The following is a 13761-nucleotide window of genomic DNA, read 5'->3' as shown; positions in this document are numbered from 1 at the left end:
GAGTAGCTGAGGGAGGGGTTTGGATGTGTTCTGTGTTGGGCGGCTTTGAGACTGGGGTGTCTGTCCCCAGAGCTCAGAGCAGAGGTGGGGCGGTAACTCCGTGCCCGCGGGCACAGGTGGGGTCACTGAGTGAGGAGAATGGCTGGAGGCTGAGCCGTCCCTCACACGGGGCCAGCGTGGACACTTGGCATCCTCCTTTCGGTCTTTGCGTGTCTGTTGTTGAGCCCAGTGTGTGTGTGTGTGGGTATCTGTGTGTGTGTGGGTGTGTGTGTGTGTGAGCATAAGAAGCTGGTGGCCGTGTACAGGCTGCTCTATTACCTGCTGTTTGCACCCAGCAAGCCTGTGGTGAGAATTTTCCCACTTGGTGCATCCTCCTCTACCACAGTTTCAACAGCTACCCAGTCTTTCACGTCATGGGCATGCCGTGATGGGTCCGCTGTCCCCACGGTGTCCAGGCTGCAGAGTTTGCATTGTGGCCCTGGCACAGGTCCCTGTGCCATTCCTGCTCTGCCCAGCTTCTCCCCGTGCTCCCTGCCTTGAGCCCCTCTCTCCGCAACCCTTTCGCTTGTGTGCTCCTGCATGCGTGCTCTCACTATGTCTCTGTGGTGTCTGTGTCCTGGCTCTGGTGTCCTCTGCCCATCTTTGCCTCTTCAGGCCTAGGTGTGCTGACTCTGGCCCAGGGTGCCGAGCTGTCCCCTGCGATCTCCCCAGCCTGTCTGCACCTGGCGAATTATCCCTTTACCAAATTCTCCCCAAAGTGAAACAAGCAAGATAGCTGCCCTGCAGTGTGAGTGCGCTTGTTTCTCGGGGAGTGGCAGGGGCTGTGGGTGCCGGTCTCATGGGTGTTGCTCTGTCAGAACTGTGTGATCTGCACATGTGTGACCTCAGCCTTTCCCGCATGTGCCGTTCTTCCTGGGAGTGAGGCCCTCACACCCATGCTTCTGTGTGCACCTCTCATCGTTCTTTCTCTTGAGCTATAATCCAAGGAGTGGTAAAGGTGTGAGTGATTTTAGAGGTTTTTGTGGATATTGCCATATTGTCCTCTAAAAATGCACATTTTTACCCTCCCACCAGCAGTGTGGGAATGCTCAGGCTGCTGTCTGTGATGGGTTTAATTACTCATCAGTATCTTCACAGTTGTGGCTTAGTACGGCGGGCATCATCCTTGTGGTCTAGTTTATCTCTGAAGTTCTCTTTTTTTTTTTTTTGAAGCAGTAATGTGCATTTTTGAAACCTTGCTTGTCAAAGGATCACTTTTTCTTTTTACTTTTGCTTATCTCAAAAAAATCACTCTAATTGCACTCCTGGGTTTTGCTTTTCCCGTGGGAAGCTGGTTATGTTGTAGACACATTGGGGAGTCAGTGTGCCCCTGTTTGCAGTGTGTGGATGTTCATCCCAGGTTGGAAGTTCCTGGTACTCTTGGCTCATTTTTATAGTCATTTTTCCCGAACAGTCCGAGTTTCTCAAAACTTGGTGTGAATTCAGGATGGTCCTGTACACTTGTGCATTTGCTGTTGACCTTGAAGTTTGATAAAGGAATGATTTTCCCTGTAATTCTTTTTCCATTTAGTGGGAAAGGAACTGCTGCCTTCAGCCCATCCCATCCTTTATTGCCACTGCGACAGAAACAGCAGAAATCTATACAGGGAGAGGACATTCCTGGTAAGAATGTTGTTTCCTCCTTATCGTTTTTCCTTAATTTCTCCTTACTATAGATTAGTAAAATCATATTTCTCAAAATTAAATCATTTTATTCTGATGTAGTGAATTTTTTTTTTTTTTGAGATGGAGTCTTGCTCTGTCACCAGGCTGAAGTGCTGTGGCACGATCTCGGCTCCCTGGTTCAAGTGATTCTCCTGCCTCAGCCTCCCACATAGCTGGGATTATAGGCGCATGCCTCCATGCTCAGCTAATTTTTGTATTTTTAGTAGAGACAGGGTTTCATCATGTCAGCCAGAATGGTCTCGATCTCCTAGCCTCATGATCTGCCCACCTCAGCCTCCCAGAGTACTGGAATTACAAGTGTGAGCCACTGTGCCTGGCCGATGTAGTGATTTTAGTTAAGACTGTAGCGAAATAAATTAACTTGTGTTGATGTATCTCAGAATGTATAGTCTTGCAGTGAAAATATCGTTGAGAGCAATTACCTTCTGTGTAGTAGACACAGAGTAATTGCGACATAAGCAGGGCTCACATAAGCAGGGCTTACACGTGCTGAAGCTCTCTCACAGTTCTGAACCGTGTGTTACCATCAAAATGTGGGACAACTGTGTGGTTTTGCCTCTCTGCTTTCCGTGGGGCCCTTCTGGTGTACTGACTTGAGATGCATTTTTCTGGAGAAATGGTCATATTGAAAGAATTTCCAGTGATAGAAAATTGGTTACTTAACACTGTCTATTTCCTCTGTACTGCAGATCAGCGACATCGATCAAATTCTTTGACCCGAGTTGATGGTCAGCCTCGAGGAGCAGCAATAGCCTGGCCAGAAAAAAAAACCAGGTGAGTCTCTGTTTCAGCGATGTTTCTGTTTGGAATGTTTTTTATACTAAACAGCAGTTCTTAAGATGTTGTCCCGACCCCCTGAGGATCACTGGGACCCTTTTGGGGAGACCCTGAGATCAGAATGATTTTTATAACAACACTAGGACAACAACTACTGCCTCTCTGCAGCCTCACTCTTGCGAGTGTGCCGTGGGATGTTTCAGAGGCTGCACACCATGTGGTGTGGCAGCAGGTGGAGTCAGGTATGAGGGTCCAGCCAGATCCCAGAGCTATACAGGTGTCAAATAGTGCCTGCCCTTAACACTGGAAACTTCCGTTCTGGAGAATATAGTCATTTGTCATGGAGTGGGCTAATTACTGTAATTTTAATCAGTGTTTAGAAAATGTCTGAGCTTTAATTTCTAGGATGATAAATAGAGATTAATACTGAAATAGAAACAAAAGCTCTTTGAGGTCCTCAGTAATTTTTAAGGATATCAAGAGGTCCTGGGACTAGAGTGTTTGAGAATCACAAAGCTGTCATTATCTCTGATTTTCTTCTGCCCCGTGGAAGAGTGAGTTTAAATCTCCTGCATATGAGAGGCGTATTCTCTTTGCATGGCTGCCATTCTCACCACCCGGTCCGTGTTGGGGGTCTCTGGTGTATACAGCAGCGCACCCAGTGGGCCTTCCCTGTGTTTCAGGCCTGCGTCCCAGCCAACACCTTTTGCTCTACATCACGCTGCGAGTTGTGAAGTGGATCCCAGCTCTGGCGACAGCATCAGCTTGGCCCGCTCCATCAGCAAAGACAGTTTGGCATCCAGTATTGTTAATCTGACCCCACAGAACCAGCCACACCCCACGGCCACGAAGACCCATGGGAAGAGCCTCCTGAACAATGTCAGTATTGAGGATGAGGAAGAGGAGCTTGTGGCTATTGTTAGAGCAGACGTGGCTCCCCAGCAGGCTGACCCGGAGTTCCCCAGGGCCTCACCCCGGGCCTTAGGCCTTACAGCAAATGCCCGGTCTCCCCAAGGACAGCTGGACACCTCGGAAAGTAAGCCTGACAGTTTTTTCTTGGAGCCTTTGATGCCAGCGGTGCTTAAGCCGGCGAAAGAGAAGCAGGTGATCACCAAGGAGGATGAACGGGGGGAAGGGAGACCGAGGAGCATCACGTCCAGGAAGCCCAGCGAGGGCCCCCAGCCTTTGGTACGAAGGAAGATGACTGGCAGTCGTGACTTGAATAGGACTTTTACCCCGATTCCATGCTCAGAATTCCCCATGGGCATCGACCCCACCGAGACAGGACCGCAGTCAGTGGAAACCACAGGAGAGGTGTGTGGTGGCCCTCTGGCCCTTGGTGGATTCGATCCGTTCCCCCAGGGACTATCCACGGATGGCTTCTTCCTTCATGTAGGCAGGGCCGATGAAGACACCGAGGGAAGATTATATGTTAGTTGTTCAAAAAGCCCCAACTCCCACGATTCAGAGCCGTGGACTCTCCTCAGGCAGGATTCTGACTCGGATGTGGTGGACATAGAGGAAGCCGAGCATGATTTCATGGGTGAGGCCCATCCTGTGGTTCTCAGCAGATACATCGGGGAGGAAGAGTCAGCCAAACTGCAGGAGGACATGAAGGTGAAGGAACACGAAGACAAAGATGACGCCAGCGGCCGCTCGAGCCCCTGCCTGAGCACAGCCTCTCAGATGAGCAGCGTCTCCATGGCGAGTGGGAGCGTGAAGATGACCAGCTTTGCGGAGAGGAAGCTCCAGAGACTCAACAGCTGTGAGACCAAGTCCAGCACCAGCAGCTCCCAGAAGACCACGCCAGATGCATCTGAGAGCTGCCCAGCTCCTCTGACGACGTGGAGGCAGAAGAGGGAGCAGAGCCCGGGCCGGCATGGCAGGGACCCTGCCAGCCTCCTGGCATCTGAGCTGGTACAGCTGCACATGCAGCTGGAGGAGAAGCGCAGGGCCATTGAGGCCCAGAAGAAGAAGATGGAGGCGCTGTCGGCAAGGCAGCGCCTGAAGCTTGGCAAGGCTGCGTTCCTGCATGTGGTGAAGAAGGGCAAGGCGGAGGCTGCCCCGCCCCTCAGGCCGGAGCACTTTGCAAAGGAGTACTCTCAGCACAATGGGGAGGACTGTGGGGACGCCGTTTCCAAAACCGAAGACTTTCTCGTGAAGGAGGAGCAGATAGAGGAGCTCCTTCATGAGCCTCAGGATGTGGACAAAGAGAGCCTGGCCTTTACTCAGCAACATAAAGCAAAAGACCCTGTGGCTCTGCACGAGCTGGAGAGAAATAAGGTGATCTCTGCCGCCCTCCTGGAGGACACCGTTGGGGAGGTTGTCGACGTGAATGAATGTGACCTTTCCATCGAGAAGCTCAACGAAACCATCAGTACGCTGCAGCAGGCCATCCTGAAAATCTCTCAGCAGCAGGAGCAGCTTCTCATGAAGTCCCCCACAGTCCCAGTGCCGGGCTCTAAGAATAACTCGCAGGACCACAAAGTGAAGGTGCCAGTCCACTTCGTGGAGCCACTCTCTCCCACGGGCGTGGCTGGCCACCGCAAAGCCCCCCGGCTGGGTCAAGGCCGGAATTCCCGTTCCGGAAGGCCGGCGGAGCTGAAGGTCCCGAAAGACAGGCCACAGGGCTCCTCCCGAAGTAAAACCCCAACGCCCAGTGTAGAGACGCTCCCGCACTTGAGACCGTTCCCTGCCAGCAGCCACCCTCGGACACCCACGGACCCTGGCCTGGACGGTGCCCTGGAGCCCAGCGGTGACCCACATGGGAAGTGTCTCTTCGATAGTTACAGGCTCCACGATGAAAGCAATCAGCGGACACTTACTCTGTCCTCTTCCAAAGATGCCAACATTCTTTCGGAGCAGATGAGCCTCAAAGAAGTTCTGGATGCGAGTGTGAAGGAGGCGGGGCCCAGCTCCTCAGATGTCTCGGGAAAAGAGAGCGTCCCTGTGGAGGAGCCTCTGAGGAGCAGGGCCAGCCTCATTGAAGTGGACCTCTCCGACCTGAAGGCCCCCGACGAGGATGGGGAGCTGGCAAGCCTCGATGGCTCGGCGGACCTTGTCAGCGAAGGCGACCAGAAGCCGGGGGTGGGCTTCTTCTTCAAGGTAAGGGATTGGTAGCATCTGTTTCAGGCACTCGTGATGTGTTGCCACCTCACGTGATTGTGAGTGAGTTAGAGAACACAGATCTGCGCCAGGTTGGCCAGCCGCTCCCGTAAGAGGCCAGGGGATGTGTGTGTTTAGCTTTGTGGGCCACAGAGTCTCTGTCCTGAGGACTTCACTTGGCCAGAAGCAGCCCCGGGCATTACGCATGCAAGTGAGCGTGGCGTGGCTGAGATGACTTTGTTATGAGCCCTGAAACTGGAATTTCATGTGATTTTCAACACAGTTTTTTTTTGCTGGTTTTCCAGTCAAAACTCTGTTGTCGCCCCGCCCTGCCCCAAAGTGTAAAAAGCGTTCGTCATTAGAATGCTCTGGCGGTGGCCAGGCCTGGCCTGTGGGCTGAAGTTTGCCAACCTCTGATACAGCAACTTCAGAAAACATTTTTGATATGTTTTTCTTGTAATTTTTTCCTTAGAGATGAAGGGAAGCGTAAACAGAACTGTTTTAATAGTGCGCCACATGATGTTTCGCTGTGACGTTCGTTGTCTCCTAAGATGATAAGACCATATATCATCGTTTCCTAAGATGATAAGACCGTATTTTCGTGGTAGTTTTTCAATGATAGATTTTGATACACAGTTAGTTACAGTATTGGGTACAGTAATGTGCTGTGCAGGTCTGTAGTCTAGGAGCAGTGGCTGACGTAGCCGAGGCCTGTAGGGGGCACTGCCATCCAGGTGTGCCCACACTCCATGATGCTCACACAGCAGCAAAGTCACCTGAGGACGTATTTCTCAGAACGTTTTCTCTCGGCAAGCGACACGCAACTGTTTCTGCTTTGCCTCCAGACAGTTATGAATTTGACTGAGAGGATACCAAATCATCAGGCGGATCTTAGCAAAAGAGGCAAGCTTTATTTGGTGGTTGCACTTCTGAAATGTAAATAAATTTGTGACCAACTTCAGTATTCACTTTTTCACCTTTTTTTTTTTTTTTTTTTTGGGCAGAGTCTGGCTCTGTCGCCCAGGCTGGAGAAAAGGGCATGATCTTGGCTCACTGCAGCCTCTGCCTCCCGAGTTCAAATGATTCTCCTGCCTCAGCCTCCTGAGTAGCTGGGATTACAGGCATGTGCCACCACGCCCGGCTAATTTTTTTTTTTTTTTTTTTTTTTTAGTGGAGACAGGGTTTTGCCATGTTGGCCAGGCTGGTCTTGAACTCCTGACCTCAGGTGATCCACTCTCCTTGGCCTCCCAAAGTGCTAGGATTACAGGCGTGAGACACCACATCTAGCCAATTTTTGTATTTTTAATAGAGACAGGGTTTCACCATGTTGGGCAGGCTGGTTTCGAACTCCTGACCTCAAGTGAATTCACCCACCTCAGCCTCCCAAAGTGCTGGGATTACAGGAATGAGCCACTGTGCCCAGCCTTGCTCTTATTTTGGAAATATACTTGTACTTTTTAAGGCAAACTGGATCTCATGTGAGATGTTTGGAAAGTTGGGTGATGCCAAGTGCCTTTGAAATGCCTTGGTTTGTCTTCATTCGTATTTTAGAGTCTGTAACGGTTAAAGAAAAGCATAGAAGTCTTTATGCGTTAAACTTTTAAAAGTGTAGTGAAAGTCAGCTGCTGGGTCGAGTGCGGCGGTGTCGGGCGTCTGAGGGGGTTCTTGTCATGCTCTGTGTGGCCTCTGTCTTGCAGGATGAACAGAAAGCGGAAGATGAGCTCGCCAAGAAGCGGGCGGCCTTCCTCCTGAAGCAGCAGCGCAAGGCCGAGGAGGCCCGCGTGCGCAAGCAGCAGCTGGAAGCGGAGGTGGAGCTCAAGCGTGACGAAGCCCGGTAAGCGTCCCGCTGGAGGGGGAAAGCAGACTGAGCAGGAGCCTAGTGGGTCCCTGGCGGCCCCGGTCCCATTCCTGGCGCTGGGCATGGACCATGGCAATGAGTGCCTGTGACGGTCTTACTCCTCCCATGGACGACCTCCCCGAACTTTCACGGCTCCTGCTGATCTGCAGTGAGGACGTGCGTTGCCGGTGGCCAGGGAGGCTGTGTGGCCTTGGTGGGTCATCTGCAGGACTGCCCTTGCAGCCTCTGTGTCCCGCTTGTGGAGGCTGGCCACCCTTGGTCCCAGCGGCCGGGGAGAACCCGAGAAACGCGCCTCGACAGAGCGCCGCGGCGCAGGCGTCGTGGAAGAAGCCCCGTGACCGAGCAGGGTCTGGGCGTGTGTTTCTCTCAGGCGCAAAGCTGAGGAGGACCGGGTGCGGAAGGAGGAGGAGAAGGCGCGGCGCGAGCTCATCAAGCAGGAGTACCTGCGGAGGAAGCAGCAGCAGATCCTAGAGGAGCAGGGGCTCGGCAAGCCCAAGTCAAAGCCGAAGAAGCCGCGGCCGAAGTCGGTGCACCGGGAAGAGTCGTGCAGCGACTCCGGCACCAAGTGCTCCTCGACCCGTAAGCAGCCCCGGCCCTCACGCGGGCAGTGCTTCCTTCCGCGGGCGGCGGCCTCACGTTCTTCAGCTCATTTCAATTTTGTCAAGAGTGGTGTGAGGCGGGAAGGGCGGAGATGATTATCCCCGTTTCATGGATGACAATGTTGAGACCAGATGCTCTGAGATGTGCGGCACATCCAGGCGCAGCCCGGCTCCCCGGGGCGAGGTGGGGATGCGGCCTCTGTGGCCGAGCTCTGCAGGGCGAGGTGAGGGGAACAGGTACAGGGGACAGGTACGTCTGTCGGAATCTGTTCATGAACCGTCGTCTGGTTCTGTCTCTGGCAGCTGATAACTTGAGCCGGACTCAGTCAGGCTCCAGCCTGTCCTTGGCCTCAGCGGCGACGACAGAACCCGAGAGCGTTCATTCCGGGGGCACACCATCTCAGCGGTAAGGGGCCTGAGACGGCCGCCGGCACGGGGCTGGAGGAAGTTCGGAGGGGCAGGGTGGGGCGTCCTGATTCAACACGATGAGAGAGGCTTTCATAACTTTAATTTTGATATAATTTCACATTTACAGAATAGTTGCAATCATGTCATCAGGAATCCCAGTGCCCTTCACACGGGCTCCCCAGCTGGTTAAACGTGGCAGCCTTCACCTTGTCGCCCTCCCCTGTCCCCCACCCCACACGTGCACACCTGCTTCTTCATCGTTTTGAGTCCGTTGGAGTCCAAGCATGGTGGCTCACACCCAAGATTCCAGCACTTTGGGAGGCTGAGGCAGGAGGATCACTTGGGCCCTGGAGTACCAGACCAGCCTGGGCAACAGAGTGAGACCCCCCATCTCTACCAAAAATACAAAAAAATGTTAGCTGGCTGTGGGGCATGCACCTATAGTCCCAGCTACTTGGGAAGCTGAGGTGGTAGTATCGCTTGAGCCCAGGAAGTGGAGGCTGCAGTGAGCTCTGCTCATGCTACTGCACTCCAGCCTGGGCAACAGAGTGAGACGCTGCCACAAAACCCCCAGAAGCAAAAATAAACAAAAAAACCACTCCGTTGGAGATGTCTGGCCTTTTATGCTTAAATACTTAAGTGTGTATTTCCTAGAGCGAGAATGTTTTCTCGTGTTATCAGTTACCAAGGCAGCACTTTCATCCGATTTGCGGTCCCCATTCAGCTGTCCTCAGTTGTCCCAAGAGTGTCCATGACAACTGTGTTGTTCCCTAGTGCAGGATCTGGTTTGGGGCGACGAATGGCCTTGAAATGCCATGTCCCTTTAGTCTCCTTCGATCCAGAGCAGTTCCTTAGCCTTTCTGTGCCTTTCTGTACCTTGACTTTGGTAACCACAGGTCAGTTATCCTGGCTGCCTCTCAGTATTGGTTTCCTGTGATGAGGCTGAGGCCTCGCGCTTCTGATTGAGCAGCCCAGAAGTGAGCATGCTTCTTTCTCAACGCAGCCTCTCAGGTGGGCCCCAGGACTGCTCCTGTGATGAGAAAGTAACTTCAGGAGGGAGGCTGGGGACTGGTCTGGACCTCACGGAACTGTCCGGCAGGGGCTTTAGTGACCACCACGGAGCTCCTACTCACTGCCTCCTCCACGCGTGTTGTCAGCTCTCGAGGAGCAAGGGCTTCCCCCGCCCATGTGCCCCTTTATTTTTATATGCACACCGTGTGGCTCCTGCTCTGTCTGCACCTGTGGGCCGTGTTTTCTTGTCTCTTCACCCGTCTCATGGCTCCTTGTTGTCTCTGGGCTTTGTGGCAGATACCTCTGAGGGACTGCAGATTGTTTGGGTTTTTGTTCTGGTGGTCAATTACCCTGGCTGGTTTCAGACTCCAGCTCTGTCTGCCTCCCTTGTGAAAGCAGCAGCCGACATCTCTGAGCAGCTGTGTCCAGCCTTTCGGCATCTGTTGTGCTCAGTGGAGACTTTCCTGCAGGGTGGAGCTCAGGCCTTCCAGGGATCAGAGTCACTGGGACCCAAATTTTCAGACTCGGCCCGCTGTGGCCCCTCCTTCCCTAGGTCTCATCCCTGGCTGGGCAGCAGCACAAGTGGCCCAAACTTCATCCTCTGGCTTCCTGAGCCAGCAGCACTGTGCCCTGTGCTGTGCCTGTGCCCTGCACAAGGGGGCGGTGCCTGGAGCAAGGGCTGCGTGGAGGTGAACCCCTTCAGTGAAGGGCTGACTCCCCTCTGTCTGTCTTTGTCACTCCCTAGTGCCTGAAGTGTTTGCTTTTGTATTTTGCTCGGAGTGTCTGTACTGTGTGGGAGTTGTGGCAACTCGAGCCCCCACCGTCACCGAAAGCCTCCTCCCCTGCTGATGTGCTTCCTGTCCTGGTTGTGGGCCAGCCCCTTGCCAGCGGTGGTGAGAGGAAGCCACCGCTTCACCTGCCTGTCTCGTCTGTTTCTGCCTGCAGAGTGGAATCGATGGAAGCCCTGCCCATACTGAGCCGTAACCCGAGCAGGAGCACAGACCGAGACTGGGAGACCGCGTCGGCGGCGTCTTCCCTGGCCTCAGTGGCCGAGTACACAGGTGACGGCCTTTGCCCTCCTTAGAGGTCATCGTGGGCATGGCCGCACACCTTTGCGTGGCTCTTTCAATATCTGTTCTCTATTTTGGTCTAAAAAGTATTTTTCTAACAAAGATGTTTGATGTAGTGAAAGAGAGCTACTTTTAGCTCTTTGGTGCTGAAATGGGCATGTGGTTTAGTAGAAGCTCTTAGGCCTGCCTTGCCCTCGTGGCCATCTGCCCTGCTGTCTGCTGTGCAGGGGGCAGCAGACCTGGGGGCGGCAGAGCCCGGGAGTGGTGGGAGTGCTTGGCTCTCACCAGCTGCCCTCGGAGCAGGCGTGGGCTCAGGGCACGGTGAACTGGAGGTGCTGCTGTGGCTGAGGCATATGTCCTGGGGCCTTTGAACTTTAGACTTTTTACAAGTTATTTACCTGGTTTGGTCTTTTTTTATAGTTAAGACACTGAATTTAGAAAAGAGGATAAATTATTGATTACTTTGTCTTTAGTTGTCTAAAAATTTATAACTTAAAATTCTTTTGAATAAATTTAAGTGGTTTTTACTTCGCATTTTTAAATAATCATAAATATCTGTAATTCAGCCTACCCATTGCTTGCTTCTAAGACATTGTTGGTTTTCTTTTTTGTGTGTGTTCGTGCCTTAAAATAATAATTTTGCCAACCCTGGCCTCGTTTCTTAGGTCCCAAGCTCTTTAAGGAGCCCAGTAGTAAATCAAACAAGCCGATTATTCACAATGCCATATCCCATTGCTGCCTGGCTGGAAAAGTGAATGAACCCCACAAGAATTCCATATTGGAGGCAAGTATCACGTTTCAACCTCAGTTTTTATGTGGAATAAAAGTGTTTATAAATTAAGGGTTCTTTTTAAAAGAAAACACCCCTAATCTTTGATGCACGAGAGTTACTAGGGAGGATGCAGATTTCAGGGAAGGCCGTTCCAGGCGGGTGGGAGTGAGGTGTGCCAAGGTCCAGGGGCTGCAGCGGGCCTGTGCTGGAGGAACACCCAGGAGGACGGGGCAGGGTTCAGAGGCTACATCCCCATGTGGTGCCTCTGGGCTGAGGAAAGACTTAGCTTTACTCAGAGTGAGATAGTGGATGCAGGCGTGGGCAGAGGAGAGCCAGGGACCCACCTGTCCTTCCCAGTAGATCAGAGCAGTCAGCAGGGAAGCCAGGGAGGCATCCTGGAGGTGAGTGAGGAACAGGGGCCAGAGCTGGAGTGGTGGGTTGGAGAAGACAGAGGATGGAGCGGTGGGTTGGGGAGGACAGAGCGGTGGGTTGGGGAGGATGGAGGATGGAGTGGTGGGTTGGGGAGGATGGAGCGGTGGGGGGAGGACGGAGCGGGGAGGGCGGGAGGAGGTGCGCATCCGCTGAGCGTGTGGACTCTGGAGCACTCAGTGTGCATGCCCAGGGAGGAGCTTGGAAGCAGGAATCTGAGCGTCCTGCGCGGGGTCTAGGCTGGCCCCTGAGGGGCAGGACTGGGATTCCAGGGGAGAGGAGGCAGAGCCACTGGACCCCGCCCCAGATTCAGGCTGGTGTGTGGCCTTAAGTTTCTGGCCTTGGGATACAACGGCTTGTGAATGAGCGAATGAAAATTATGCAACAATCTGTTATCCACCAGAAATTCTGCTTTTTGATAATTAAGACAACCCCTGGTCCTTAGTTGGTTTAGTTGTAAAAATTAAAGTGAGATGCGGAATTTGTGACCCACTTTAAAACGGATGTGTTCTTTTCTTGATAGTGAAGATCATTTAGACTAAGAATGGCCCCGACCTAGGCAGGTCTCATGGCACTGGGGACAGAAGAGGCCATGGTCATGCCCTTCCTGCTTAGATTTCCACATGGAGAGGTGGTTGGCCCCTTGTATCAGTGGCCCCCAGGATCACCCTGCATGCGGAGATGCACTGGAAGGACTCGTGGCCCTCAGTGTGGAGCTGACCCATGGCTTAGATGTATTCCAGCACTGTGGAGGGAGCCAGAGCCACTGGGTGAAGAGGGAGAAGACAGAGGCGGGGCCAGGCCCTGTGTAGCTCCCTCTGCTCTCGTTCTTCCAGCAGCAGATCCACAGCAGCCTGTGGGCCATGGAAAGCCCTTTTGAGACTGGATGCCCTGAGCTCTCCCTGGGGGCTGGTCACGAGGCACACCCCCTCCCCAGTGTACAGCAGTGTGCCTGACGCCTGGGAGGAAACCAGCATCAGCGTGCAGACCAGCAGTTCAGGCTCAGGGAAGCCCTCCTGTCAGCCAGTGAGTGACTGGGAGCTCTGCAGATAGCAAGTTCCCAGGCGCCCACCGAGGGCCGCCCAGCAGGCAGGCCTTTCTAGGACAGCAGCCCTCTCAGCTGTGCCACGTAAGCTGTGGGCACCACACGCTTCCTTACCACGCAGGCAGCGATAAGTAAATAAGATGAACCCCACTCCCTACAGTCCCACTGTCCCTACAAATTAAATGTTTCTTTCTTTTTGGCATCTAATTCTGTTCATATTTAAACACAGTGTATAGGGTTGAAATCACTATTATATATACAGTTTTGGATTCTTTAAAAAAATATGTATTATTTAAAATAAACCCCATTATATGCTGATATATTGTATATTTATGAAAAGTAACTTTTCTAAAGCCAAATAAATAGAAGAGTGGCATTGACATAAGAGGGCTGGCATCTCAGCCGCTCGTGCCCTCCATCCATTACAACCATACAGCCCAGTGCCTTGGGAAGGTTCTGTTGCACACTTGTGAGAGGCAATGAGGCCTTAGCCTTTCGAGGTCAAGGGCTTGACCCTGAGATTCCTGGGAAGGCCTCAGGATGCCTGGGCCGCATGTGGAGAACTGCTAGGGCAGACCCACGTGCTCCCATTCCCAGGCATGTGGAGGGTTTGTTTTTAAAAGTTACCAAAACACATGAAGATATGTTTTAAACTTTAGAATACAATCAACAAACGGGGCGACAGGCATCAGCAGTTTGTCATACTTCAGATTCTTCTTTTTTTTTTTGAGATGGAGTCTCACTCTGTCGCCCAGACTGGAGCGCAGTGGTGCAATCTCAGCTCACTGCAACCTCCACCCCTCCAGGCTCAAGCGATTCTCTGAGTAGCTGGGACTACAGGCATGTGCCACCACAGCCAGGTAATTTTTGTATCGTTAGTAGAGATGGGGTTTCACCATATTGGCCAGGCTGGTCTTGAACTCCTGACCTCAAGTGATTCACCCACCTCAGCTTCCCAAAGT

At 52.7% G+C, this 13761-nt stretch overlaps 1 protein-coding gene across 3 annotated transcripts in view; it reads left to right on the top strand.

The window, feature by feature from the left end:
- The window catches only part of CAMSAP1 (calmodulin regulated spectrin associated protein 1), a 96389-nt gene that overhangs the window by 78393 nt on the left and 4235 nt on the right, over positions 1 to 13761 (top strand). For all 3 annotated transcript variants that reach the window (XM_030818159.1, XM_030818158.1, XM_030818160.1), the window contains 8 exons: positions 1571 to 1662; positions 2415 to 2499; positions 3186 to 5607; positions 7305 to 7441; positions 7836 to 8044; positions 8368 to 8470; positions 10429 to 10544; positions 11219 to 11337. In XM_030818159.1, the coding sequence (XP_030674019.1) occupies positions 1571 to 1662; positions 2415 to 2499; positions 3186 to 5607; positions 7305 to 7441; positions 7836 to 8044; positions 8368 to 8470; positions 10429 to 10544; positions 11219 to 11337 (3283 nt within the window). The remainder of the gene's footprint in view (positions 1 to 1570; positions 1663 to 2414; positions 2500 to 3185; positions 5608 to 7304; positions 7442 to 7835; positions 8045 to 8367; positions 8471 to 10428; positions 10545 to 11218; positions 11338 to 13761) is intronic.

This window comes from Nomascus leucogenys, chromosome 8, assembly GCF_006542625.1.
Source record: "Nomascus leucogenys isolate Asia chromosome 8, Asia_NLE_v1, whole genome shotgun sequence".
Taxonomy (NCBI): domain Eukaryota; kingdom Metazoa; phylum Chordata; class Mammalia; order Primates; family Hylobatidae; genus Nomascus; species Nomascus leucogenys.
Note: the sequence above shows the minus strand (reverse complement) of the source record. Positions and strands in the feature narration are given on the sequence as shown.